General features: G+C 36.1%; 1 protein-coding gene across 5 annotated transcripts in view; it reads right to left on the reverse strand.

The window, feature by feature from the left end:
* Window positions 1-27,132, reverse strand: part of VPS8 (VPS8 subunit of CORVET complex) — a 270,123-nt gene that overhangs the window by 109,382 nt on the left and 133,609 nt on the right. For all 5 annotated transcript variants that reach the window (XM_039241686.1, XM_039241684.1, XM_039241688.1 and 2 more), the window contains 5 exons: window positions 24,458-24,540; window positions 23,635-23,719; window positions 22,764-22,862; window positions 13,091-13,180; window positions 9,570-9,616 (listed from right to left, as the gene is read on the reverse strand). In XM_039241686.1, the coding sequence (XP_039097617.1) occupies window positions 9,570-9,616; window positions 13,091-13,180; window positions 22,764-22,862; window positions 23,635-23,719; window positions 24,458-24,540 (404 nt within the window). The remainder of the gene's footprint in view (window positions 1-9,569; window positions 9,617-13,090; window positions 13,181-22,763; window positions 22,863-23,634; window positions 23,720-24,457; window positions 24,541-27,132) is intronic.

The raw sequence follows: 27,132 nt of genomic DNA on the forward strand, positions 1-27,132 counted from the left end.
AAAAAAAATAAAGTGTACCTGGATCATTCCCATGTTGTACAGACTTCAGTTAGATCTCACAGGGTAAGCTAAAACAACATTTCCAAAATACCACTATTCAAAATGGTAATAAGAAGAATGCTGAGGTTATTTGTAACGTGTACTTTCTTCCTACTGCAAAGCTCTGCTAACACTAAAATCTGCCAGTGATCCCTCTAGTAAGAACTGTCTTAATGTGGCCTAATTCAAAGAAAGACTAGGAAGGTGCAGGTGCTGCCACCTCAGCAAAATACCTAAATGAGGACATTTTTAGGTCTGGATGAGACACCTGATGCCATTCTCTCCGTCAGTGATAGACGGAACTGGAGAGACAAAAGAGATGCAGCTCTGTGACCCTACCTCAGAGACATTCTTTCAGCAGTTTTCAGACGTAGTTTTTGAACTGACACTGGGTCAGACTACATACATCTAATATGATATCCACGTATAATTCTGAACATATATAGAACAGAGACATTTAGTTTCTGGTCTGGCATGTAAAGAGCTTGAAAGTTAACAGCTCCATCCTCACAGGAAAAATGCTGAGCAAACAGAAAATCAACAACTCTTCTTCCATCTACCTGAGAGCTGAGGTCACAGGGCCAGCTGTCACCTGTGCATTATAGAGCAACAGACAAGTGGGTATGAATGATCACAGCCTATGGAGCAGAAGCCACCGCCGCTGGAGCTGGTACTGACTGGGGTAGGAAAACTTCAATCGTAAATGACAAAATGTCAGAGATTCAGTGTAGATGAACTGAAGAATTAAATATTCTAGGGGGCCAAGTCTTGCAGGGAGCTTCCCTTACTTTCATGAATTTTATCTCGAGGAGCCACCAGCTTCTCATTGTGAAGACTGGAGAAAAATCCAGTCATGCTTCCAGTAGCAGAGAGGAGAAAAGGGGCCATTTAAAAATACTTCCAGAGCATTCTGTTCTTCTTAACAAGGCCTGCTATGGACTCAATTATGTCCCCTGCAAATTCATATGTTGAAGTCCTAACTTCCAGTATCTCACAATGTGACCTTATTTGGAAATAGAACTTTGTAGATGTAATTAGTTAAGATGAAGTTACACTGGAGTAGGGTGGACTCATAATCCAACATAGCCAGCATCCTTAAAAGAAGGGGAAATTTTGACATAAACATACATAAAGGAAGAATGAGTGTGAAAATGAAGGCTGGAATCAGGATGATGCTTCCACAAGCTAAGGAATGACCAAGATTGCCAGCAAATGACCCGAAACTAGAAGAGGAACACGGAACAGACTTTCTCACAACCCTCCCAACACTTGATCTTGGACTTCTAGCCTCCACAACAGAGACAATAAATTTTTGTTGTTTAAGCCACACAGTTGTGGTGTTTTGCGAGGGCAGCCCTCGCAAAGTAATACAACTACCCTCCAGAGAAACTATTTTACCAGAGCCTAACCAAGCTGAAGGAAAAGAAATAACCACATCCAACCCTCTGTAGCCTTCCAGTCTCACTTAAAGGGGTGCCACAGGGCTACTGAGAAGTACTTGGGATGGTCACTGCCAGAGACACAACTCAGCAAGAGTGAACATGATCACAACACTGAAGAATGTTTCCCGTCCACCACACCTCATCACTACATCAATAGGGCATGCCTATATAATAACAGGGGGAAAGAACTATGCAGCTCAGACTTTAGGAAAAGTCTCTAGGTAACTCCAAAGACAACCAGAGAGAGAAAACTAGGACATCGTAACTTTCACCGTCAGACAACCACAGGTATAGCAAACAGTAGGCAAAGCCTCACACCTAGACAAATAAGCATAGGACTTCATACCAAAGGCCTATTTGCCACAGTTCCTTTTATGCAGTACATCATCTCTAGCCTTCCATACAAAGTTACAAAACAACCTAAAAAAACAAAAACAAAAAATACAGTTTGAAGAGATTCAGTAAGCATCAGAACCAAACTCAAATATGCCAGAAATGTTGGATTTATTAGATGGGAATTTAAAACGTATGATCAATATGCTGGGGGCCCTTAATGGAAAAAGCGACAACACGTAAATACAGATAGATGGGTATAATAAGCAGAGAAATATTAATTCTAAGAAAGGATCAAAAGAAAATGCTAAAAACAAAAAAACACTGAATAAAATGAAGAATGCCTCTGATGGCCTCATCAAGAGCCTGAATATAGTTGAGGAAAGAATCAGAGAGTGAGCTTCTAGGTGTGTCAATAACATGTCAATAGAAATTCCCAAACTGTAATACAAAGAGAAAAGAAACTTGAGGGCAGGAGGACCTGAAACAGAATATCCAAAAACTGTGGCACAAATATAAAGGGTAACACCAGAAGGAGAAGAAAGAGAAAACGGGAAAGAAATATTTGCACAGCTATAATGACTGAGAATTTTCCCAAATTAATGACTGATATCAAACTACTGATTCAAGAACCTCAGAGAACACCGAAGAGGACAAACAGCAAAAATCTACACCTACGCATATTATATTCAAACTGCAGAAAATCAAAGAAAAAGAGAAAATCTTAAAAGAAGTTAGAGGGAAGGAAAACACTTTACCTATGGAGGCGTAAGGATAAGAATACACTACGCTTCTCTCTATAAACCATACAAGCAAGGAGAGAGTAAAGTGTTGGAAGAAAAAAACCCACCAAACTAGAATTGTGTATTCAGGAAAATTATGTCTCAAAGGTGAAGAAGAAATACTTTCTGAGACAAACAAAAATTCTGAGAATATGTCGTCAGTAGACTTGCCTTTCAAGAAATGTTAGTTCTTCAGAAGGAAGAAAAGTGATATAGGTCATAAATCTGGATCTACATAAAGAGCATTAGAGAAGGAATAAATTAAGGTAAAATAAATGTTTTAGTTTTCTTATTCTTAACCAATCTAACAGAAAACAATTTGTCCAAAAGAATAATAATTACAATGTATTCAGTGATTATAGTTTATGGGTAAGTGAATGTCAGCAATGTTAAAAGGGACAAAAGGGAAGAATTAGGAATCCTTTGTTATAAGGTACTGATACTATACATAAAGTACTATAGTGTTATCTGCCACTGGACTTGGATTAGTTATAAATGTGCATTGTCAATTGAAAGGCAACCACTGAAAAAAGTAAAAAAAGAAATATAATCGATATACTAAGAAAAGAGAAAAAATGGAATCATATAAAATGCTCAATTAAAACCAAAAGCAGAAAAGTAGAATACAAAGAAAGAAAGAAAGAAAGAAAGAAAGAAAGAAAGAAAGAAAGAAAGAAAGAAAGAAAAAGAAAGAAAACAAGGGCAATGAAAGCAATAAATAAAAAATAGTAACATAAATGGAAAAGAAAGGGTAGGATTAAAAAAATCACACCAAACCTTAAGATGTGTCTTTTTCAATTGAAAATAGAAAAAAAAAAAAAACAGGTATCTGGAAAGACTTCTTTAAATATACATGAAGCAATTTTTTAAAAAAAAAACTGTAATTAATGTGGCATTTATATCTTAGTTTTGTTTCAAGAATTTTAAAAGCAAAGAGCAGACCCTTCCAAACTATTTATAATTGCTCTCATATTTATTATTAACATAAGCAAATCCATGGGGGCAAAGAATATAGCGAACGTTAAGCTACCTGTCTACAGATCGGTCTACATCTGTATATGTCCTCTTATCATTCAATCATACACACAGATAGTATGTGTGCAAACTAATGTTGCAGGGCTTTTTTTTTTTCCAGATTAGCATTATTTTTTACATTCACATTGCCATGTTTGCCAATTTGGTATTCAATTATACTCATATACCTTAGTATTTAGTCACCTCCCCATCCTCTTTTTTAAATAGCTTTTTCACTATGTAAATGCTAATACAGGTATTTTAATATTAACTACATTTTTTTCACAGTATTTCCTTAAAGTATTTTTGAAAATTCAAACACTGCATCAAAGCACATGTTAACTTTTAGAGCTCTTAATAATATATTAAGTTATATACAGATATAGATGTGTATATATACATAAAGTGCATATATTAGACTGTTCTCAAGAAAACAAAGTAGACTGAGGAACACATATGCAAAGGAAGAAATGACAGCACGCAGTGCCCCCTCTAATCAAACAGGTCAGTATTGGGGAGAAATAAAGGGGCAAAGAGAAATGGGAGAAAGGAAGAAAATGAAGCCGGACAGAAAGGCCATGAGGAGTTTGTATTTTGCCTTGGATAATGGAAGTGGAAAGAACTTTGAGAAGAACCCTGCCTGTTTGAAACACAAGGAGAATTAGGAAGGCTGGCTGGGGCCAGCAGGGGGGGATCAGGAGACACATACTGTGCGCCTGAACCAGGGCAGCGGGCCACAGGGTAGAGGTCATGACTGGTTCTGTGTGGTATGGCTAAGGCAGAGTGGAGTAGGTAAAGCAAAGTGAAGAATCCGTCATCACTCAAAATTTTATTTAAGACACTTAAACATAGTTGCCTGCTTACTTGTCTATTTCTTCCATTAGAATGTAAATTCTGTCAAGGCAGGGTCCCATCTTACTCACTATTTTATCTTCCATGCCTGTCAGTGTGCTTAGCATGCTGTAGTTACTCAGTAAATTGTTAAATGAAATAAATGGGTGGATAATGCCATTTGCTGGGAGAGAAAATAAAAAAGAAGAAAGAGGTTTGGACTGAGAAAAACTGAGTATAATAGTGAGCCATTTCAACCTCTAGTGCAGTGCTTAGCAGACAGCAATTTCATTACAAAGAATTACTGATTACAAGAATAAAGAAATAAATGCATGCAGGCTATTTTCTTTCTTTCCCCTTTCCTTCCTCCTTCTCTCCCTCTATTATCTGTCTACCTATCTGAAAAGATCTGGAAATTAGGAAATGATTAGGATTTAAAAGGTTTAATCTGAGCTCTGGCAAAGTACTAACCAAAGATACTGAAGGGTTCAGAACAAGTTTCCTCAAAATGTGCCACTTTGGCACATGAACAGTTTCTAGCTGATGGCAATCAAGACCCTGTGAGTTCAAGAGAAACTTTTGCCCCTCCATTAACTGACATGAAAATCTTGGGGTTTGGAGCAACTGGTCAAGAAAGAAATCTTGAGGTGTCTTCGGTAGAGATAGAGAATAAAGCAAAGTTTCCAAAGGAATTTCTACTTGTTAAAGGACACTTAACAGAATCCTGGAGTTTGGGTTAATATTAAGATAAGGTTGCCTTTTGCTCTCAGCAAAATATTAACACTGAGGCAGCCGAGTTCCTGGAGGAAGGTCACTTGGCCTGTCTCACGGACTTGTCAATGGGCTGTAAATTGTACGGAAATTTGGATTTTTCTTTTACCTTTGTTCCCCACATCATAAACTATGTAAAAGAATCTAAATTGGGAGCCTTTCCCAGAATAAGCCTTACTATCAGAGATAAATTTTATCTGAAGTCACCCATCTGTATGGCAGGGCAAGTACCTAAATACCTAACATCTGCTCTTCTTCTTGCCCTGTGAATTGCCCTCCTCCCCTCTGAAGCCCCAGACCCCTATCCCATTCCTTAGCTCAGGATGGCATATAGATCTCACTTTACCTTTCTGTCTTTGAAACTCTCATGTATGTGGGGTTTCTATACATATGAAATTAAATTTGACTTTCTTGTGTTCATCTGTCTCATCTGAATTTGATTTTTAATCTAGTCAGAAGAACCTCTGAAGGGTAGAGAAAAATTTACCCTAACAATATGATATCTGGTGGTATGTCCAGCCAACCTGATAGGCACTCAGTGAAGGAGAAATGAATTTTCCTATGTCAAAGTTCTTGAACAAACTGTTCTAATTTTTTATTTTGAAATATGCTATTTCAACACTGAGGGTCAATATCTTATTTTTTTTTAATGTGTATTTATTTTTGAGAGAGAGACAGAGCATTCACAGCGGAGGGGTAGAGAGAGACAGACAGAATCCGAAGCAGGCTCCAGGCTGAGCTGTCAGCACAAAGCTTGACAAGGGGGTCTAACTCATGAAACGCGGGATCATGACCTGAGCTGAAGTCAAACAATTAGCAGACTGAGACACCCAGGTGCCAAGAGAGTGAACATCTTAAAATATCCCCTCAAAATTATCCACAGAAACACTGACAGGTTCAACTTAAATTCAATGTATAACCATTTCCATAATGTATGTTTTGCTCCTTGGCAAAGCTACTCATTTTATTAGCAATGCTCAATTTTTACTTTATTTTGATTAAATATTAGAAATACAATGTGATTTTTATTTCCTACAAAAAAATCATAACATGTGTTTCAGAGGCCTCCAGGACATGGTTAACAAAGGCTAAATTGACATTACCAAGAGAAGTGTACTGAGGAAAATATTGTGAATATAAATATACTTGCACATCTTCTTTACGCCTTAGGCAAGCTCATAGCCCCACAAAAACTATCAGTGTCCTTTTGTATTCTCCTTCAAGCATTCCCACTGCACAAAAGGCCTACATCTGGATGTAAATATATCAGGAGAACTCCCATGAGAATTCTCAGCCAGCAGGAGTGCACACAGTGAGTGGGGGTGGGGTGGGCTTTCTGTAGCAGCTGTCCCAAAGAAGGGAATTGGAAGAGAATGCAAATCCTTTCTCTCCCAAGCTGCTGGCCTCAATTCAGGCAAGACATTTGCTTCAGTAGGATTAGCTCCCCCACCAAAAATCTATCTAATCTTTCTATGTACAGATGCCACCAATATCTTCATAGGTCAATTAATTCTACTGAGGACATTAGTTACATAGCAAAGATAACATAAAGAAATTGAATAAAGGCAATAGACAAACATACCTAAGAATTCAACTAGATGATTTGTCCCTTTAAAAATGCTACTGACAAAACAGAAATCTACTCCCTCATAAACAACTCAATGAATACTCAAAAATGTTAAATCAAATATTCATAAATATGCATATACACATATATTTACACACACACACACACACACACACACACACACGAATGAGGATTCTATTAACTTAGGCTTTGAGGGCAAAAGTAAAAACAAGCAATATTCTGACAAGACACACACAAACACACAGTCTTCATCTGAAAATGACTGTTCTCTTTCATTTTCCTTACTTGCCAGAATGCTGCTAAAAGAGCTTCACGGGTGATGAGGGGAGAACCTGGCTGTTAAAAAAAAGTCTGTTGCTTAAGAAAACAAAGGGAAGAATCAAAGGCAAAAACAGTCTTCACTGCCTGCCAGTGAAAACTGCCAGGCAGGGCCAGTCTCCCTATATTTGATGCTCTTTTTCCTCTAAGTGTTTTTTCCATACTCCCTTGTTTCCCAGAATGTGACAAGACTCTAATCCCCCACTTTGGTTTTTCAGGTTAGTCAACAAGCATACTTATGTAAAAAGGCTAAAATGTGATGGACAATCAGTCATTCAGAGTAATGACTATATTGATATTTATATTGCCTAATACTAGTGTTTTTTTTATTTAAAAAAGTAAGATTTGGTCAATATCATCTTCTATATTTTATTACATGTGAGAAAAGGCCAAGCTCCAAGCTGAACTTCCTCTGTCCTCCTAGCTTGAATCTCCCCAGGTAGGATGATTGGGGAAAAAGGACTTGATCAAATAAAGTATCCTATGGGAAGAGGCTCCAGGTGCTAGGAGAAGAGATCTAACACAAGAGAGGAACAGAAGGAACTCTACCATCAAAAAAGGGATGCATGGATCCCAAAGAAAGGGCTGGGACTGAATGCCTCCTTCGTTGGCCTGCCCAGAACTCTGACCTCTCTCTCACATCTCTGTCCCCAGCTCTCCCCATCCTTTTTCCCACCAACTCCCAACTCCGATCTAAGACATTTTCATCAGTTAAGTCCAGAAGTAGACGTGGGCCCATAGTGGCTCTGAGGGAGAGCCGAATGATTAATAGAAATTAAAAAAAAAAAAAAAAAAGGTATCTAGCTTCAGTGATATTCTGAGAATAGGGAGTTAAAACACAGATAATTTGATGTCCATCAACTGATGAATGGATAAAGATGTATATATAAAAAATGGAATATTGCTAGCGAATCAAAAAGTATGAAATATTGCCATCTGCAACAACGTGAATGGAACTAGAGTGTATTATAAGTGAAGTCAGTCAGAGAAAGATAAATACCAAATGATTTCACTCATATGTCTCCTAAGTGGAATTTAAGAAACACAATAGATAAACACAGGGAAAGGGAAGGAAAAGTAGGATAAAAGCAAGGAGGGAGGCAAACCATAAGAGACTCTTAAATACAGAGAACAAACTGAGGGTTGCTGGAGGGGGGGTGGATGGGAGGACGGGCTAGATGGGTGATGAGCACTAAGAAGGGCATCGTTGGGATGAGCGCTGGGCGCTATATGGAAGTGATGAATCACTGGGTTCTACTCCTGAAACCAATACTAACCCATACATTAACTAATTTGAATTTAAATTAAAAAACAACAACAAAACGTAGATAATTTGAAAATGTCTTGAACACGGGTGCTGGCGTACACAGTCAGACTGGTTTTCTAAACATCTGCGTATGCACATTTGGATGACTGAATTTAAATGGAGCATAGCATGCTCTAGATTTAAATAACTGAGATTTCAAAAATTAGTACAATCAACAAAACTACTGGCATTTTGGTATGTAAAAATAGCACAGAATACTGGAATAACCCAAACTGACATTAATACTATAAAGCAAATGACTTTTCAATGACTAGTGTACATTATAACACAACATAAAAGTTTTTATGTCTCATGTAAAAGCTATGTCATACTGGAATATATACTTATGCCACGGAGGCTTAACTCTGGGTGTACATCAAAAATATCCCCACCCACAATGATTCTGTGAGTTTGGGCCCAGATGTCTGTATTTTTACAAGTTTCTTAGGTGATTCTGACACATACTTCCATTTAAGACAGAGTGACTGTCTTAGAGGATGTTAAATATTATTCCACTCAACTCCCAATGTACTCCCCTTAGTCACAGCAAAATGTTAAGATCTCACACATAAAGCTGCTTTGCTTACAAATCCATTACTAATCTTATCATCTCCCTGGGTTAGTTTTTATGTGATGAGTATCATAGCAGTACTTTAAAAAAAAATTAAACTTTGCTTCTCATACCACCACATGAAGTTATTTAAAACTAACACTCAATTGAGGATTTAAGAGGTAATAAATTCAGAGGTGAGCTGGGAACTAGGAGTTTCCTTTGACAGTAAAGCTATCAATCCACAGTAGCACGGAATAAAGAACAGGAAGGAGTGAAGTCAGGAAAAGAAAGGGGAAGCTACATAGTCATCAAATTCCTCCTGAAACACGTCTTCGGCATGGCTTCATGATTTTTTACAATTATAACAACTTACCATGTATGCTCATGTTTGAACAGAAAAAAATATTCCCTCAAGATAATCTAGATTCATCATATATTTTGTATAATCTAGGAAAGTGGTAATCAAACTAACACTAAGAATCAAAAGCTGATTATACTATTTGGATACCATGGGCCAGTTTCTTAACCTCAATTTATTTCTTTTGATTTTTCATCTACGTATTATAAAAAAAACTTAAATTTATTAACATACCTTGGGTCAAGAAGACTCCTCAAAAATTTGAAAAGCAAAACCTGGTTCTGAATGGAAAAACAATTAAAAATACAATTAAATGGTAAAGAACATATCTTCAAACTATGCCATGGTAAAGAATTACTCCATAAAATCTCTTTAAAGTGCACACATTTACATTAAGTCCTCTGTACAGATCTAAGAAATTCTTTTTTTTTTTTTTGATCTAAGAAATTCTAAAGCCTTGTTTGGAGGTCATTTCTTCTCAGTAATTCAAATAAATCATTGTCACACATCTCACTTTGAGTGCAGAAGAAACACAAATGCCTTGTTATTGCCCAAAAAAAAAAAAAAAAAAAAAAAAGCCCTCTACTAAGATATATCCCCTAGCAATTCTCAGCACAAGGACCCTGAGACTGGCTGGTACTCTGAACTACTTTGCAGACAGTGGGCTCCAGCTACACTGATGGGTTCACACTACCTCACCTGGGCCTCCTGGTGATAATGGCCTATTGTGAGATAATTAATCTAAGTAGGGTGGGGCTTTGAGGCCCAACCAGCAACTACCACCCAAAAAAAAAAAAAAAAAATTCATTAACTCCCCAATGTAATCAACTACAGAAGAGATGGCACACTGCAACACGTTAGCAATTAATATGTCATAAAATCTGAGTTCTGTTTCTTCCACTTATTAGCTATGTGACTCTGTGTAAGTCATTGACTCTCTTAGCAACTCAGTTTACTTATGTGAAAAAAGAGAATGACAGTATCTTCTCTGCCCTCTGCACAGGGTATACGTGAGAATTAAATGAGATACACCTTAAAATACACTATGGAGGTGCCTGAGTGGCTCATTCAGTTGAGCATCTGACTCTTGATTTCAGCTCAGGTCACGATCCCATGGTTGTGGGATCAAGTGGTCATGACGCCAAGATCATGGGATTGAGCCCCTCGTTGGGCTCTGGGCTAAGCATAGAGCTACCTGAGATTCTCTATTTCTCTCCCTCTGCCCCTCTTCCCTGCTCATATGCTCTCTCTCTCTAAAAAAAATAATAAAATAAAATAAATGAATGAATATAAATAATGTTTCTAAGTTCTTAGGAAAGCTAAGCAAAAATTATTATAGCTTAGTTTTTCATTTCTGATATATTCACACTTCACATATATAAAGCAGGGGACTCTCAAAACTAGAAAGGATCAATGTAATTTACAATATGACATTTAAAATATATTTATCAGTCTTTAATTTCCTATCTTTAATCTATAATTTTGTTTCAGTTTTATATGACTTTCCTTCTGGTTATAACTTAATATTCTGGCTTTTTTTTTTTCATCTCAAGAATTCTGAAAACGATTGGTCAGAAGCATATCTCTTGCCACCAAAAGTAAAGGTACTTTATAAAATCTGTGTGGGGTTCTCTCATATTCAGTAAAGCTCTGCAATAAAATACTTCATTTCTTTAAAAGAAATGTATAAGACTCCACAGTCCACAATCAAATAGCCACCCTTTTTTAAATCTAAGACACTTCAGCTTTTATAGGTTTGTATAATAAGTGACATTATATTCATTTACTAGGCCTCTCTGCCTCTAAGTATCTTTAGAGACTAAGGGAAATAGAAAATACTGCACTGGATAACCTTACATTTTAAATGACAGAACAACACTCAAGGTCAGGAGGTATATCAGCAACTGGTGACTTTTAAAGGGAGGGGCAGCCCTGTGGGTTGGGAAGAGTTTTAGGAGGAGTGTCCTCCTCTCCCCATCACTAGAATGGACAGAAGGACTCTCCATGTACTTGCTCAGTATCTTGGGCAATGCTCTATATCATTCGAGTCCAACTATTATGCAACTGTCTTTTGGCTTCTCTGCCTTCTTCCTTCAGCACAGGAATATAGGTATATGTTTGTTCCTCAGCACTTCACAGTGTTTTTGGTCCACAGCAGGTACATAATATTTATTGAATTCATGGATGTGTCTTTATCTTGAGTGAATGGACCTCATGCTGGACAGCCAAGCCTGATGTCTGGGAGTCACTTTTAACCTTTCCCATCACTTTCAATTCATTTTTAAGCCCTGCATGTTTTACTTCACAAACATATCCTGAACCCATCCACAGCACTGTCACTGACTTAGTCCCCCTCCTCACCATCTTTTGCCTAGAACTTTCACCTTCTCACTGGTCTACGTGGTCTCTGTCCTCCATCCGCTTTTTCCAGTCCGTTCCATACACTACAAAGCTAATTTTCTATAAAATCAATCTAATGATGTCCTCCTTTTGCTGAAAAACAGAAATTCTCTAGGACACAAAAGATACAGTATCATTTCTTAGCACTATGCAGAAGATAGTTCAATATCAGAGCCCAAACTGTATTTTCTAGCCTCTATACTTTTAACTCCTCCCTCCAACACACCTTTTCTGGCTTAACCTAATGCTCTTCCAGGCATCATCTCCAGCATGTCATACTCACACAGACCTGGCCACTATCTGGATATGCATGCTGCCTTGTGCCTTCAAGTCTTAACATAACCAGGACCCTCTACCTAGAATGTGCTTCCCAATTCTCTGCCTAGAAAACTGATGCTAATCACTCAAGACCCAGCCCAGTCATTTCTGGGAGCTCTGGTCTGACTTCACAGTTTGTGGTCTCCTCTCACTCCTATAGAGTTTTGTCCCTGTGTCTGGTGTAGCACTTATAACCTTGCACTGTGGTTATGTAAGTGCTTCTTTCCTCCACAGGAAAAATTAAAAGACTGCATTCTTATTTGCCACAAGGCCTACCATACTGTGATACATCATGTGGCCCATAGTAAGTGTTTAAATTAATAAATTCCATCCCTGTCTCTCATGCCCGCTGTCCCCCCACTAACTGCCTTGGTTTTCATCTTGCATAGTTATCTCCTTCTACAATCACTGCCACATGGGGACTCTGGGTCATGCTTTATGTTGCTGTCATTGTCCTATTCTCTACCTCTATCACTTGTAGTGATAATGACAATGAACAAAATTCACTACTAGCACTGCAATGATAGTGACAAGAGGAACAATAAGTCCACTAAATAGTATTTCAAACTGAGCATATCAATATTCGGCATTAATATGACTATACTGTAGTTAAGATTTTCCAAGAAAAATTCTGAATAATCAGCATTAACCCAATTTGAGAATGATAAGTATGAATGAATAATAAATAACATTAACCTCAAAGAGACTACAGTTAGAGTTCCTACAGCAAAAAAAAGTGGTGGGGGCAGGCGGGCGGGCAGGCAGATCTTCTGTGGATTACAAATTTTAGAGTAAGGATAGGGTACAGTTCTGTTTCTGTGATGTTGGTATTTAATATGCAGAAAGATGAACTCCCTCATTTCCAGATGTAGAGATCATCACAAAATTGCTCCCAAATACACACATACACAGTGCAGAACTTGCTTAATGGCAAATATCTATTGAAGAAATTACTATAATCAAAAGCTCGTAGGTGGATATTCAGTAATTGTCTCTCTACTAGATGTTTCTTCCCAATATATTTTTGCAATATTTACCTGAAGTTTTTTAACGACTGTTTCAATCTGTTCAGAAAAGTGAGTAGCAACCAGCTCTGCAGCTTTACAGGGCTTCAGGGATACAAGTTCCTAAAGTGAAAGAGAAAGAGAAAATGATCTTTAATGTTAAGTTTAAATAGAACTTCCATAGATATGAAGCATGATTACCGACTTCCGTATTTTCAAGAGCTTCTACACTGCACTTCAGAAGACCTCACCATAAGGTCTCAATTTAAAGGCACATTGCAAATGAACAAAATTAGAAATATGCCATGTAAAAAATTAGATTTTGATATAAAAGGTCATTCAGAATGCTTAGAAAATGGAAGCACTAAAACTCTGGATTTAAGCCTTAATATCTACAGGATGAACAGAAGGAACAAAAGCTTTCCCAAATTTCCTGTCAGTGAATTTCACCATGGAGCTTAAGGTAATAACTTGAAGCAATGGGAAAAATAAATAAATAAATAAAAGAGCATAGTTGCAAATTTTCTAGCTACGAATTTAAAAACTTTACTTCTGATGCCGGTGGGCTGTGAAACCAGGAGCCTCTTAAAACAATGTAAGGACACAAGTCTTAAATGGACTCAACGGTTGACCACTGTTTATTAACTGCTGTTAATAAGGTCCATTTCTGTCAAATTTAAGACTTCCAATCTGCCCCCTCCTTGAACTTTCCTAGACGTTACTGGCTACTTACATTCCTGAAACTCTCTTCTAACTTGCTTTCTGTAACTTACTTATCTACCACTCCAAATGCATGTTTACATTGCTAAAATGCAAAGACCAACTATAGATCAATATGGTATATTGTCAAATAAAAATCAGACAAGTTATTATGACTGCAGTAACAGTCAACTACCAGTTAACAATTAGAAAAAACCTACATTGACTTTTAGCTACTAAAGAAACTGAATGAATACTCAAAAACATTTCCATATGGAAAACTCCAGACCCAAACAGCTTCACTGGTGAGTTTGGGCAACAATTTAAGAAAGAAATAATTTCCAACATTAGTTAACCTCTTAAAAAGAACAGGAAAAACAAAAACTTCAGCTCATTTTATAACATTAGCAAAATTTTCGATATCTAAACCCAATAGGACAGTATAAGAAAGGAGAACTACAGATCAGTCTTAATCATGAACATCAATATAAAAACATCCTAAATAAAAACAAAACCCAATAATGTTTAAAAGAAAAAGATCAGGATCAAGTTGCATTTATCCACAGAACTCAAGTTTGGTTTAATATCAGTAAGATTTACCCATAATAATAGAATAAGAAAGAAAAGGGGAAAAATTCTTTCATGAAAAAACAGCATACCAGAAATAGAAGACTTCCATAAAATAAATAAAAGGATACAGAGTCTGACACAATATACTTAAAACCTGGGAGGGAAAGGACTAAAGAATGGGTTCAAACTTAAGTGACCATCAACCTAATATAAACTGCTACATGCATAAGATGTTATATACAGGCCTAAGGTATCCACAAATCAAAAACCAGTAATAGATATGCAAAAAATAAAGAACAAGGTATCCAAGCATCTCACTTAACTAAGTTGACAAGCCATGAAAGGAAAGGAGAGCATTATAAGAAAGGAACAAAGAAAAACTACAAAAACAACCATAAGATGAGTAACAACTGACAGTACATAAAATACCCATCAATGATTACTGTGAATGCAAATGGATTAGATGCTTCAATCAAAAGACACAGGATAACAGAATGGATAAAAAACAAGACCCATCTATAAGCTACCTATAAGAGATTCATTTCAGACCTAAAGGAAGATGCAGATTGAAAGTGAAGGGACAGAAAAGCATTTATTATGCAAATAAAAAGTAAAACGAAAGCTGGGTAGCAATATTTATACTGGACAAACTAGACTTTAAAACAAAAAGTGTAACAAGAAACCAAAAAAAAAAAAAAGACACTATATTATTATAAAGGGAACAATCCAATAAGATACAATAATTGTAAATATTTATGCACGCAACATGAAAGCAGCGGAATACATAAAGCAGTTAGTAACAAACAGAAAGGAAGTAACTGATAGTAATGCAATAATAGGGTACTTTCACACTCCACTTACATTAGCGGACAAGATCATCTAAACAGAAGATCAACAAGGAAACAGTGGCTTTGAATAACATGTTGGACCAGATCAATTTAACAGATATATTCAGAACATTCTATTCTAAAACAGTAGAATACACTTTTCTTTAAAGTGCACATGAAACATCTCCAGAATAGATCATGTGTTAGGCCACAAGTCTAAACAAATTCAAAAATATTGAAATGCATCTTTTCCAACCACAATGTTATGAAACTAGAAATCAACCAAAAGAAAGAGTCTGGAAAGACCACAAATACATGGAGTCAAATAACATGTTACTAAGCAATGAATGGGTCAACCAAGAAACCTAAAAGTAAATTAAAAAAAAAAACAAACATGGAAAATGAAGATGAAAACACAATGGCCCAAAAGCTTTAAGATGCAGCAAAAGCTGTTCTAAGAGGGAAGTATATAACAATACAGGCCTACCTTAAGAACTAAGAAAAATCTCAAATAAACAATCTAATCTTTTATCTAAGGAGCTAGAAAAAGAACAACAAAAAAACCCCAAAACAGTAGAAGGAAGGAAATAAAGATCAGAGCAGAAATAAATGATATAGAAACTAAAAAAATAGAACAGAATAATGAAACCAGGAGCTGGTTCTTTGACAAAAATCAACAAATAGATCATCTGTAAACCAAACTCATCCAAAAAAAAAAAAAAAAAAGGAGAGACCTCAAATAAACAAAATCAAAAAAGAGGAGAAATAACAACAGACACCACAGAAAAATACACTGTAAGAGAATATTATGAAAAATTGTACGACAACAAATTGGACAACCTAGAAGAAATGGATAAATTCCTAGAAACATATAATCTCCCAAAACTGAATTAGGAAGAAACAGAAAATTTGAACAGACCTATACCCAGCAATGAAACCGAGTTAGTAATAAAAAAACCCTACAAACCAAAGTCCAGGACCAGATGGTCTCACAGGTGAATTCTAACAAACATTTAAAGAAGAGCTAAAACCTATTCTTCTCAAACGATTTCAAATTATCAGAAGGGGAAAGGGTGCCTGGGTGGCTCAGTCGGTTGAGCGTCCAACTTTAGCTCAGGTCATGATCTCATCACGGTTCGTGAATTCAGGCCCCATGTCAGGCTCTGAGCTGTCAGCTCTGCTGAATGGAGCCTGCTTCATTCAGATTCTGTGTCTCCCTCTCTCTTCCTCTGCCACTTCCCTGATCCCACTGTCTGTCTCTCTTCAAAAATAAACATTAAAAATTTTTTTTTAATCAGAAGGGGAAGGAAGGAGAGCTTCCAAATTCATTCCATGGGCCAGCATTCCCTGATACCAAAATGAGATGAAGACCCTATGAAAAACAGAACTACAGTCCAATATCTCTGACAAACACAGATGCAAAAATTCTCAACAAAATATTGGCAAACTGAACCAATATATTAAAAGCATCATTCACCACGATTAAATGTGGTTTATTCCCAGGATGCAATGGTGGCTCAATATTCACAAAACTATCAACGTGATATATCACATCAATAAAAAAAAAAAAAGATAAAAACCGTATGGCCATTTCAATTAGCTGCAGAAAAAGTATTTGAGAAAGTACAACATTTGTTCATAATAAAAACCCTCAACAAAGTACACTGACAGGGAACATATCTCATCATAATAAAGGCCACATATGAAAAATCCACAGCTAACATCACACTCAGTGGTGAAAAACTGAGAGCTTTTCCCCTAAAATCAAGAACATGAGAAGGATGTCTACTTTCACCACTTTTATTCAACATAGCACTACAAGTTCTAGCCACAGCAATCAGACAAGGAAAAGAAATAAAAGGAATCCAAACTGGTAAGGAAAAAGTAGAACTTTCACTATTTGCAGATGACATGATACTATATATTACAGAAAACACTACGAGTCTATCAAAAACTACTAGAATGGATAAATGAATTCAGGAAGGTCACAGGATACAAAATCTATATCTAGAAACCCATTGCATTTCTATACACTAATAGTGAAGTAGAAAAGAAGTTAAGAAAACAATCTCATTTATAACTGCATCCAAGATACTTAAATACCTAGGAATAAACTTAACCAAGGAGGTAAAAGACCTATACTCTGAAAACTATAAAACACTGATGAAAGAAACTGAAGATGACGAAAACAAATGGAAAGATATTCTACGCTCATGGATTTGAAGAATGAATACTGTGAAAACATCCATACTACTACTCAAAGCAATCTATGGATTTAATGCAATCCCCATCAAAATATCAAAAGCATTTTTCACAGAACTAGAACAAATAATACTTAAATTTGCATGAAAGCACAAAAGACCCTGAAAAAGAACAAAACTGGTGGTATCACAATCCCAGATTTCAAGCTGTATTACAAAGCATTAGTAATCAAGACAGTATGGGACTAGCACAAAAACAGACACACAGACCAAAGGAACAGAATAAAGAACCCAGAAATAAACTCACCATTATATGGTCAATTAATCTTTGACAAAGGAGGCAAGAATATGCAATGGAATAAAGACAGCTTCTTCAACAAATGGTGCTGGGAAAACTGGACAGCTACATGCGAAAGAATGAAACTGGACCACTTTCTTACACCATACACAAAAATGAACTAAAAAATAAATGCCTTAAATGTGAGATCTGAAACCATAAAAATCCTACAAGAGAACCCAGGCAGTAATTTCTCTGACATTGGCCGTAGCAACATTTTCCTAGATATGTCTCCTGACGCAAGAGGAAAAACATAAACAAAAATAAGCTATTGGGACTCATCAAAATAAAAAGCTTCTGCACAGCAAAGGAAACAGTCAACAAAACTAAAAGACAACCTACTGAATGGGAGAAGATATTTGCAAATGACATATCCAATAAAGGGTTAGTATCCAAAATACATAAAGAATTTATATAACTCAATGCCAAAAAAAACAAACAATCCAATTAAAAACGGCCATAAGACATGAACAGACATTTCTGCAAAGATGACATACAGATGGCAAATAGACACATGAAAAGAAGCTCAGGGAATTGCAAATTAAAACCACAATGAGGTATCATCTCATACCTATCAGAATGGCTAAAATCAAAAACACAAGAAACAGCAAGCATTGGTAAGGATGTGAAGAAAAAGGAAGCCTCATGCACTGTTGGTACACTGATGTGAAAAACAGTGTAGAAGTTCCTCAAAATATTAAAAATAGAACTACCATATGATCCAGTAATTCCACTATGGGGTATTTACCCAAAGAATATGAAAGCACTAATCTGAAAAGATATATGAACCCCTATGTTTACTGCAGCATTATTTACAATAGCCAAATTATGGAAGCAGTCCAAGTGTCCTTCGACAGATTAATGGATAAAGAAAAGATGGTATAGACTGAAATATGCTGGAATATTACTCAGCCATAAAAATAATGAAATCTTGCCATTTGCAACAACATGGATGGATGGAGAGAGTATAATGCTAAGTGAAATAAATCAGAGAAGGACAAATACCAGATGATTTCACTCATGTGGAATTTAAGAAACAAAACAAAGGAAAAAGGAGACCAACCAAAAAACTAAAAACTATCGAGAACTGATGACTACCAGAACAGAGATGGATGGGGGTATGAGTGATTAAAGAGTACACTTAGCATGATGAGCACGGAGTAATGTACAGAACTGATGAATCACTATATTGTACACGTGGCACTAATATAATACAGTGTGTTAACTATATGAATTAAATTTTAAATTTAATTTTTGAATTAAAATTTAGAAATTAATAAAAGTATAAAAGGTCAAGAAGAGCCAATACTCCTGGGGTGCCTGGGTGGCTCAGTCGGTTAAATGTCCAACTCTTGATTTTGGCTGAGATCATGATCTCCGTATTTGTGGATCTGAGCCCCACATTCCGCTCAGCATTGACAGCACAGAGCCTGCTTAGGATTTTCTCTCTCCCTCTCTGTCTCTCTCTCTCTCTGCCCCTCCCCTACTCACACACATGTGCTCACTCACTCTCTCAAAATAAATACATTTTTAAAAAATGGCCAATATTCCCTAAAGATGTCAAGATTTATTATAAAGCGGTAATATTTAATAGTGTGGCACCAATGCAGAGACAAAAAGAGCAGTCAAACAGAGTAGAGTGCTGAAAAAGAAACATATTCATCCTTGATATATTCACGATAAAGTAACACCGTTGAATGTGGAGAAAGGTAACCTGTTAAAATAACTAACTGTTGCTGGGAAAATTGGGCATCCATCTTTTAAAAATGGACACTCCCCTTACATCATGTACAAAAACTGCTTTCAAGTGGACCTAAGATTCAAAGACAAAAACAAAACAAACAAGAAAGCTTTTAGACAATAATATAGGAGAATTTTTTCTTCTAAAAAATTGAGTATTTGACTACTTAAGGAAAAAAAAACTGTTCTTAAAAAGAACTGCAGAAAAAAAGTCAGAGTGGAAGATAACCAAAACATGTATCACGAAAAAACCCAAATATCCAGGATACATAAAATTCTCCTATAAATCAATAAGTACAAGAAACATTCTAATAGAAAAATGAGCTGAAGACTTGAACTGACACATCACAGAAAGCGAACTTAAACGGCCAATAAAAAATGAAAGGCTATCAATCTCATTAGTAACTAAGGGTATGCAAGTTTTGCATATAATAAAATACCCTTATACATACACTAGATTGGCAAAATTTTACTTTTTTTTTTAAGTTTATTTATTTCTTTTGAGAGAGAGAGAGGGAGAGAGAGAGCAGAGGAGGGATAGCAGAAAAGGGAGAAAGAGAATCCAAAGCAGGCTCTGCACTGTCAGCACAGAGACAGTCGCAGGGCTCAAACTCATGAACCATGAGATCATGACTTGCTCCAAAATCAAGAGTTGGACACTTTACCAACTGAGCCACCAGGTACCCTAGATGGGCAAATTTTTAAAGTTTAACAAGGATACAGAGCTAATGGAAAATCTCATACAATGCCAGCAACTGGTGAAGTTGAAGATACGGGTATTAACAGGCAATTCTAGGCCCTAGAGCGGAGATTGTCAAACGTTAGCATGTATCATCAACATCACCTGAAGGGCTTACTGAACCATACTACTGGGCCCCAACTGCAGAGTTTCTGATCCACTAGGTCTGAGGGAAGACTGAAAGCACCTTCTATCAAGTTCTCAGCTGATGCTGTAACACTAGACTGCTCTCAAGAAATGCTTGAGATGCATGTATGATAATCACGGAATGACTATTTTTAATAGAAACTGTAAACAATAGAAATGTTCACTAACAGTAGACATGAATAAAATGTGATATACTTGTAAAATGGAATACTACGCAAGAATTAAAGTGAACCACAGCTACCTACAACAGAATGTATAAACTTCATAGAGTAGAACTTCACTTACTAAAGTTCAGAAAAAGGCAAAACAAACATATGTCTTTTTAGGGATGCAGGCATGTGCAGTAGCAATAAATAGAAAGTCAGGAAATTATCAGAAAAACCAGGATCCTGGGCATATTAGGGGAGGCAAGAGACTGCTCAAGAAAGGATACACAAAAAGAGACTGGTGTATTGTAAGTAACTTAATTTCTTGATCTGGGCCTGGCACGTTTGCTTTTTAAATGCGTTATTAAACTGTGTATTTGTTTTATGCACTTCTTTGAGATGTTTTTATATTTTAAAATGAAAAATATTCTTAAAAATCTAATGAAACATGTTTTGTCCATATTGGAAAAAGCATCGAAACCAGCAATTCTTTACCTAGAATCCACAGACCAAACCTAAGGATGCCTTTGAGGCAGTCTGTGGATCCCTGCAGTAAGAAACACAACTACGTACCTGTGCACATGCACAATATTATGTGCCACAGGTCCAAATCTTTCATTAGATTCTTACAAGAGTCTTTAAGCCCAGAGTAGTAAGACATCCATACACTGTGTATATTGTCAGAAAATTTTATTATGAGGATGTTTCCCCCTACACATTGAATGTTGTCTTTATGCACATTACTGAGGCCACAGAAGTCCTTCAACAAAAAGTCTGTATGTTTTTAATTGTGGCTGTAAGAGATATTAAAAAGCTCAAGGTGAAAAAATGTGCAGATGTGGGGAAAACAGTCAGAAGAAATAACTGTTGTGCAGCAAAAACCCTTCTTGTTTCTCCAGTATGAGTTTTCTGCTGAGTAATTTGTTTGCTCATTGATTAACTCATCACGTGTCACATTATGCAGAGACAGAGCTCCATTTTCCGATGTCTGGAGTCCATGTGCTCAAACCACTGCATAATGTAGATGAAGTGAAATGAAGAATGAGCCATAATGTAACTACGGGGACAAAGGGGATGATGAAAGGAAAAAGAATACAAAATGATTAAAGGAAAAAAGATACACCTGAAAATAGGGAAACCTTTCCTTGAGTTCTTTCCATCAAGATATATGCATTCATCTTCTTGTTAGCAGGAATATAGTAACATTAAATAACATATATGTTCTCAGTCCTACAGATAAAAAAAAGTGTGCCAGTGACTTCAGACCACATATCTGGTGATTGACTGTACCACCTTTCACACCACATGTTTCCCATAAGATGCTGTTCACATTTTTGATCTCTCTAAACTTTACAACCACTGGGAACTAGAACAAAGAATTCACATCACAAGTAATGTTTCCTCAAAGTTTCAGAGCTCATCCTTTCTTATCATTTTCCATATGGATGACATTTTTAAAAAGATACTGAATAATCATATCTCTCACTACCTCTCTAAACCCATCACCAGAAGTTCCCCCATCATTTGATCCTTGCTACAGGAAGAAAGACTTTGTAGATCTCTTATCTCCAAAACTAGGATTACCTAAGCATCTTTTGTCATAGTTTTTTTTTTCAATTATCAGTAATCCCTAAAACAGAATAGATTCAAAAAACCTACTAGATCTGTTGGTTTCTGAGGTGTTGTGTACATGATGAATCTAAGGAAATGAATGTGAGGACAGATTTGGAGGCCTCTCTTCAGATTCACTGTGATCACACGTTCATCACACATGTTATTAGTCTCTCCATTTAAGCATCTTATAAGCTTGTTTTTTAAAAGGACCTTCTTGCTCTAAAGTCAACTCCCGTATTCTTGCAAAAAAGCATGCATAAAGAAAACCAGAAATGTTCTGTTACATACAGAGAGGGAAATATATCAGAGAGAATAATGCACTGCAGTAATGTTTCTAAAAGTCCACTGGGTGACTGGGGGGAATGGTTCCCTATCACATATTAGGTGGAAAGATCAGTACTACTCTCAGAATCATTCTAAGAAGGCCATTAGAACTCACTAATATTCCAGCTTGTCAACCAGCTGATTGAACTTGGGTTATTTTCAGAAGTTATGATATAATATATTGTATATGACATGGACTTTAAGAATACAAATATGAGGTGAAATAAGTTATCTGAAAAAAGTTAATTCTCAGGTAGATCAACTTAATAATATGACACCTGCTACTGCTTAGTTAGCATACACTTAATATGGGAGACATCCATCCAAATTGAGAAGTTTAAGAAGTTTTGTTGACTCAGCACCTCGATATGATCCATTGCTTTCTGCCATACAGACTGCTTCTCCTCTGCACTGTGCCCAGGAATGGATAAGATATTGTGAATGTAGTTAAAGACTTCTTCCTGAAGAACACAAGACGATATAATTTATTCATTCATTCACTGAAGCAATACGAGTCACTATCTGTACCTGTCTTGGTAAGTAACTATCATTTGGAGATGGAAAACCACTTGTAGATAGTTAAACTGCTAGAAAACTGACCATGAGTTGTTTAAAGTTTAGGATAGACTCCTGGCAGTAGAAAATCCATTCCAATTAATTTTGGTCCCCATTTCATCAAGCTAATGAAAGAACATCTTACTTTTGGTCTTTGGTGGTCCCTATCCACATTCCCAATTTAATCTCCCACACCATTCCCGCCTTTTTGTGTTATTCTTACCCCTATCTTGGAATATTTTCCACTGGCTCTTGCCTGACTGGCTTCATCTAAAATTCCAAAACTCAGTCTATATGTCACCTCCTCTGAGATTCCTTTCCTGGGTGCTCTGTGGAAGTCAGTTCCCTCAACATTTTCTCAAGTTGCACCCATTTTATCCTTCCTGGCACTCATCACAATCTGTGATTATATAATGGTTTCCTTATCGTCAGTCTCCATCACTAAACTCTAAGTTCTAAAATTACAGGAAAATATATGTTTTAATGATCAATGTATACTTGGCTAACAGCAGGCCCTTGATAAAAAATCTGTTAAATAAATGAAAAAAAAACCTTGAATCAGCAAACATGTCCCACCAAGTGTACTGAATAGTTATACCTACTTAATAGTTATTTCTACTCAATAAGGGGAGAGGAAGACCAAATAAGAAAAAAGGGTAAAGTAGTCTCATAACTCACCTCCCTCAGTGGATCACGTAAGTAGCAATCAATAATTTTGTCATACTGGTGTTCTCGTTCATACATAAACTCACAAATTTGATAGCTAGAACATAAACGGAAAAAGTTCAGAATACCAAATAGGCAGGTGGTTATTATTGTTTCAAGAAGTTTGTTCATAGAAGTTAGTATTAAGAAAAATGAATACAGTAGATTTGATTTCTACTGTGAAATGAAGTTACAGTATCTAAGGGAGAGGAGTATCTGCCTTTTCTCTAAATCCAGGGTTAAGATGTTGCTGAATACTAAGTTTAGAAGAAATTTCAAAGCTGGGTACAAAATAAATGTTAAAGCAACAATGTATCACATAAAAAGCAGTTAAAATATTAGTCATCAATTAATTAACTATATGAAGTTCCTCTGTTGACAATTAAATATGTCAAATGAAATATTCAACAAATCAGATAAATAATAGCATTAAAATATCATATCTCATTTGCTATGTTAAATTCTGCATTGTTTGGTATATGAATAAGGCGACTCAAAAATCTATCAAATGATGGAAATTTTAAGTAAATGAAACTAAAATAATAAATCATAAGACTGTTATTTCATTTTCACACAAAACAAATGTACAAACTTCAAACTTACTGTTGATTTCTGCAAATTTATCTTACCCATTTCTAGACTTAAAAGACAAAAACTTTTGCACTTAGTTTTTTTGTTATTTGCATAGCTTTTCTTAATTAAAAATTGTCAATGTATCAATAAACTGCACTTCCAGTTAGAGATGTGTAACTTAGTAATTCTATGGGAACTAATGTATGCCTTAAAAACAACTTACAACTCTGCTTTTTCTGCCATGCGGATGAGCCGACTCTCTTCAAACTGAACTATGCCTCCAGCCTGCAGCAATTCTAAAAGGACCTGAACATTTAAAATAAATGAGTAAAAACACCTTGGAATCTACTTTTATTTACTAGCTCTGTAGGAGTCCATTCAGCCACACAAAATGTTAACTTTTTTGTTTTGTTTTGTTAGTTGATGTTTCAAGTTAGATTTCCCATGTATGAGGCACCAGGAGTTTCCCTTATGATGCTGGTCATATTGTAATTAAGTCTTATAAAAAGATAAATGGCTCTGTTTTTCAAACATGGAATAAACAGCACCATGTTTGTAAATAAATCCTTATTAGCATATCTAACTGACCCTCCACTAGGCCAAAAATGTTCATATATATTCTTTCAAGAAGTGAATTTTTGTCTGGTGCTTTCATGTCTCATGGTTCTTTAAAATCTACTGCCCATAGGTAGTATCCATGCTTACATGTTAATTTTTCTACATAAACATTAGGGTTTTTCACAGTAACATTATTCATAAGAGCCAAAAGGTAAAAACAATCCAAATGTCTATTAATGGACGAATGGATGTACAAATTATGTTATATGCATATAATGGAATATTATTCAGCTTTAAATAAGAATGAAACTCTGACACATGATATAACATGGATGAACCTTAAAAACATTATGCTAAGTGAACTAAGCCAGTCACAAAAGGATATATATTGTATGATTCCATTTATATGAGGTACCCCAAAGTAGTCAAATTCATAGAGGCATAAAGTAGAATGGTGGCTGTCAGGGGCTGGGGAAGATGTTAATGGGGAGTTAGTGCTTACTGCTAAATGGGGAGACTCAATTTAAGAAGATAAAGTTCTATGGATGGATGGTGATGATCAATGCACGAGATATACTTAAAGCCACTGAAATGTACACTTAATGTGGTTAAAATCAACTATGGTGCACACGCACACATTCTCTCTCTCTCTCTCTCTCTCTCTCACACACACACACACACACACACACACACACACACACACACACAGGAGTTATTATAATTAAGCTTTAACCACACCAGGTAGCTGAATAAAAAAGCGAATAGGATGTTGAGGTTGATTCATCAATATTTTAAAATAAAACTCAAAATATAACAGAATCATTACACAGTCATTAGACCAGCATGAGAAAGCTCTCTATCATATTTAAGTTTGGGATCCCGAGTAACATAACCCTTCCCAGAACTTCAGGAAAACATTTAACAAAGTACTTTTCTAACACAGAAAACTGATCATTTTATTTATTTTTTATTTTTTTAATGCTTATTTATTTTTGACAGAGAGAGAGAGTGCATGCATGAGCGAGGGGGAGAGACACAGACACAGAATCTGAAGCAGGCTCCGGGCTCTAAGCTGTGAGCACAGAGCCTGACACAGGGCTTGAACTCACAAGCTGTGAGATCATGACCTGAGCCACAGATGGACACTTCACCAATTGAGCCACTCAAGCACCCCAGGAAACTCATTACTTTCAAGTTAAGAAAAGATAAAAAGGCAAAGAAATAAAACCTATCCAAACTTTTCTGTTCGGAATCCTAATTCAGTCCTCTTTGAGCATTATAATGTACTGTTGTATACAACTATGGAGTGAACTCATCTACTGGGGGCCTCAATTTGGAATAACATGATAGAAATGCCATTGCTGGAGCCGGTCTTACCAACTCAATAGAGCTGATTGTTAAGTTTTCAGGAACTGTATAAGCCAGTTGTTAAACAGTATTTGTTAAAAATTAAATTATATAAACTTATAATTAATTAAATTAAAAAAGGCAATTAATACAACTCACTACTTCATAATTATCTTACTACATGTTACTGTGTATGCTCTCAAGGTTAGTTACTGCATCTATGTGGTGGAAATATTATATGAGGGTTCGGCACTGTGCATCTCTTCCCAATTCTATGTTCAGTGACATCATGTTGGCAGGCTGAAATCAGCCACGGTGGGAGTACTTGTACTGTGGAAACTGGCACACGTTATAAAAATCAGGGGTTGCTCTATTTTATATTTTTAAAGGGCTGTGAAACAAAAAGACAAATGTGTGACATAGAACATATGTGTCCCACAAAGCCTAAAATATTTACTCTTTGGTTCTTTATAGAAAAACAAAAACAAACACAAACAAAAACAAAAAACTGCCATGCCAATCCCTGGCTAAGAGAGTGATGGAAACAAGGTTAATAAGGCCATCAAATTTAAAAGTGTGCACATCATAATCATCACACTGCGTAGCACAGAAAATTAAGGCCTTACGTTTCCAGTATTCAAGAACCAATTCAGCAAAGATGTCACTGAGGACTGGGTGAAGTCCTGCCATGCTTTCATTCCAGTGCTTTCATCGTACTCATTAAATAGTGAAAATATCAACTAACATGCATGTCAGAACTACACCTGGGGAACCAGCTGTCAAAATTTTATCAGTACACCACTAGAAAACAATAAAAAATACTGCAGATGCAGATTTTTATGTATAACATATAGTACAAGAGTGCTGGATTAGAATGAAAGGAATTGGGTTCTTATCTTAGTTTTGAACTTAAGCAATTTACTTCACCAGTTTTACTTCTCTATTTCTCAAATGAGTCAAGAAAAAACCCAAATAGTCTCAAAGGAGACTCCC

The sequence above is a fragment of the Hyaena hyaena genome, unplaced genomic scaffold (assembly GCF_003009895.1).
Source record: "Hyaena hyaena isolate Hyena2069 unplaced genomic scaffold, ASM300989v1 scaffold_199, whole genome shotgun sequence".
In the NCBI taxonomy this organism is placed as follows: Eukaryota; Metazoa; Chordata; class Mammalia; order Carnivora; family Hyaenidae; genus Hyaena; species Hyaena hyaena.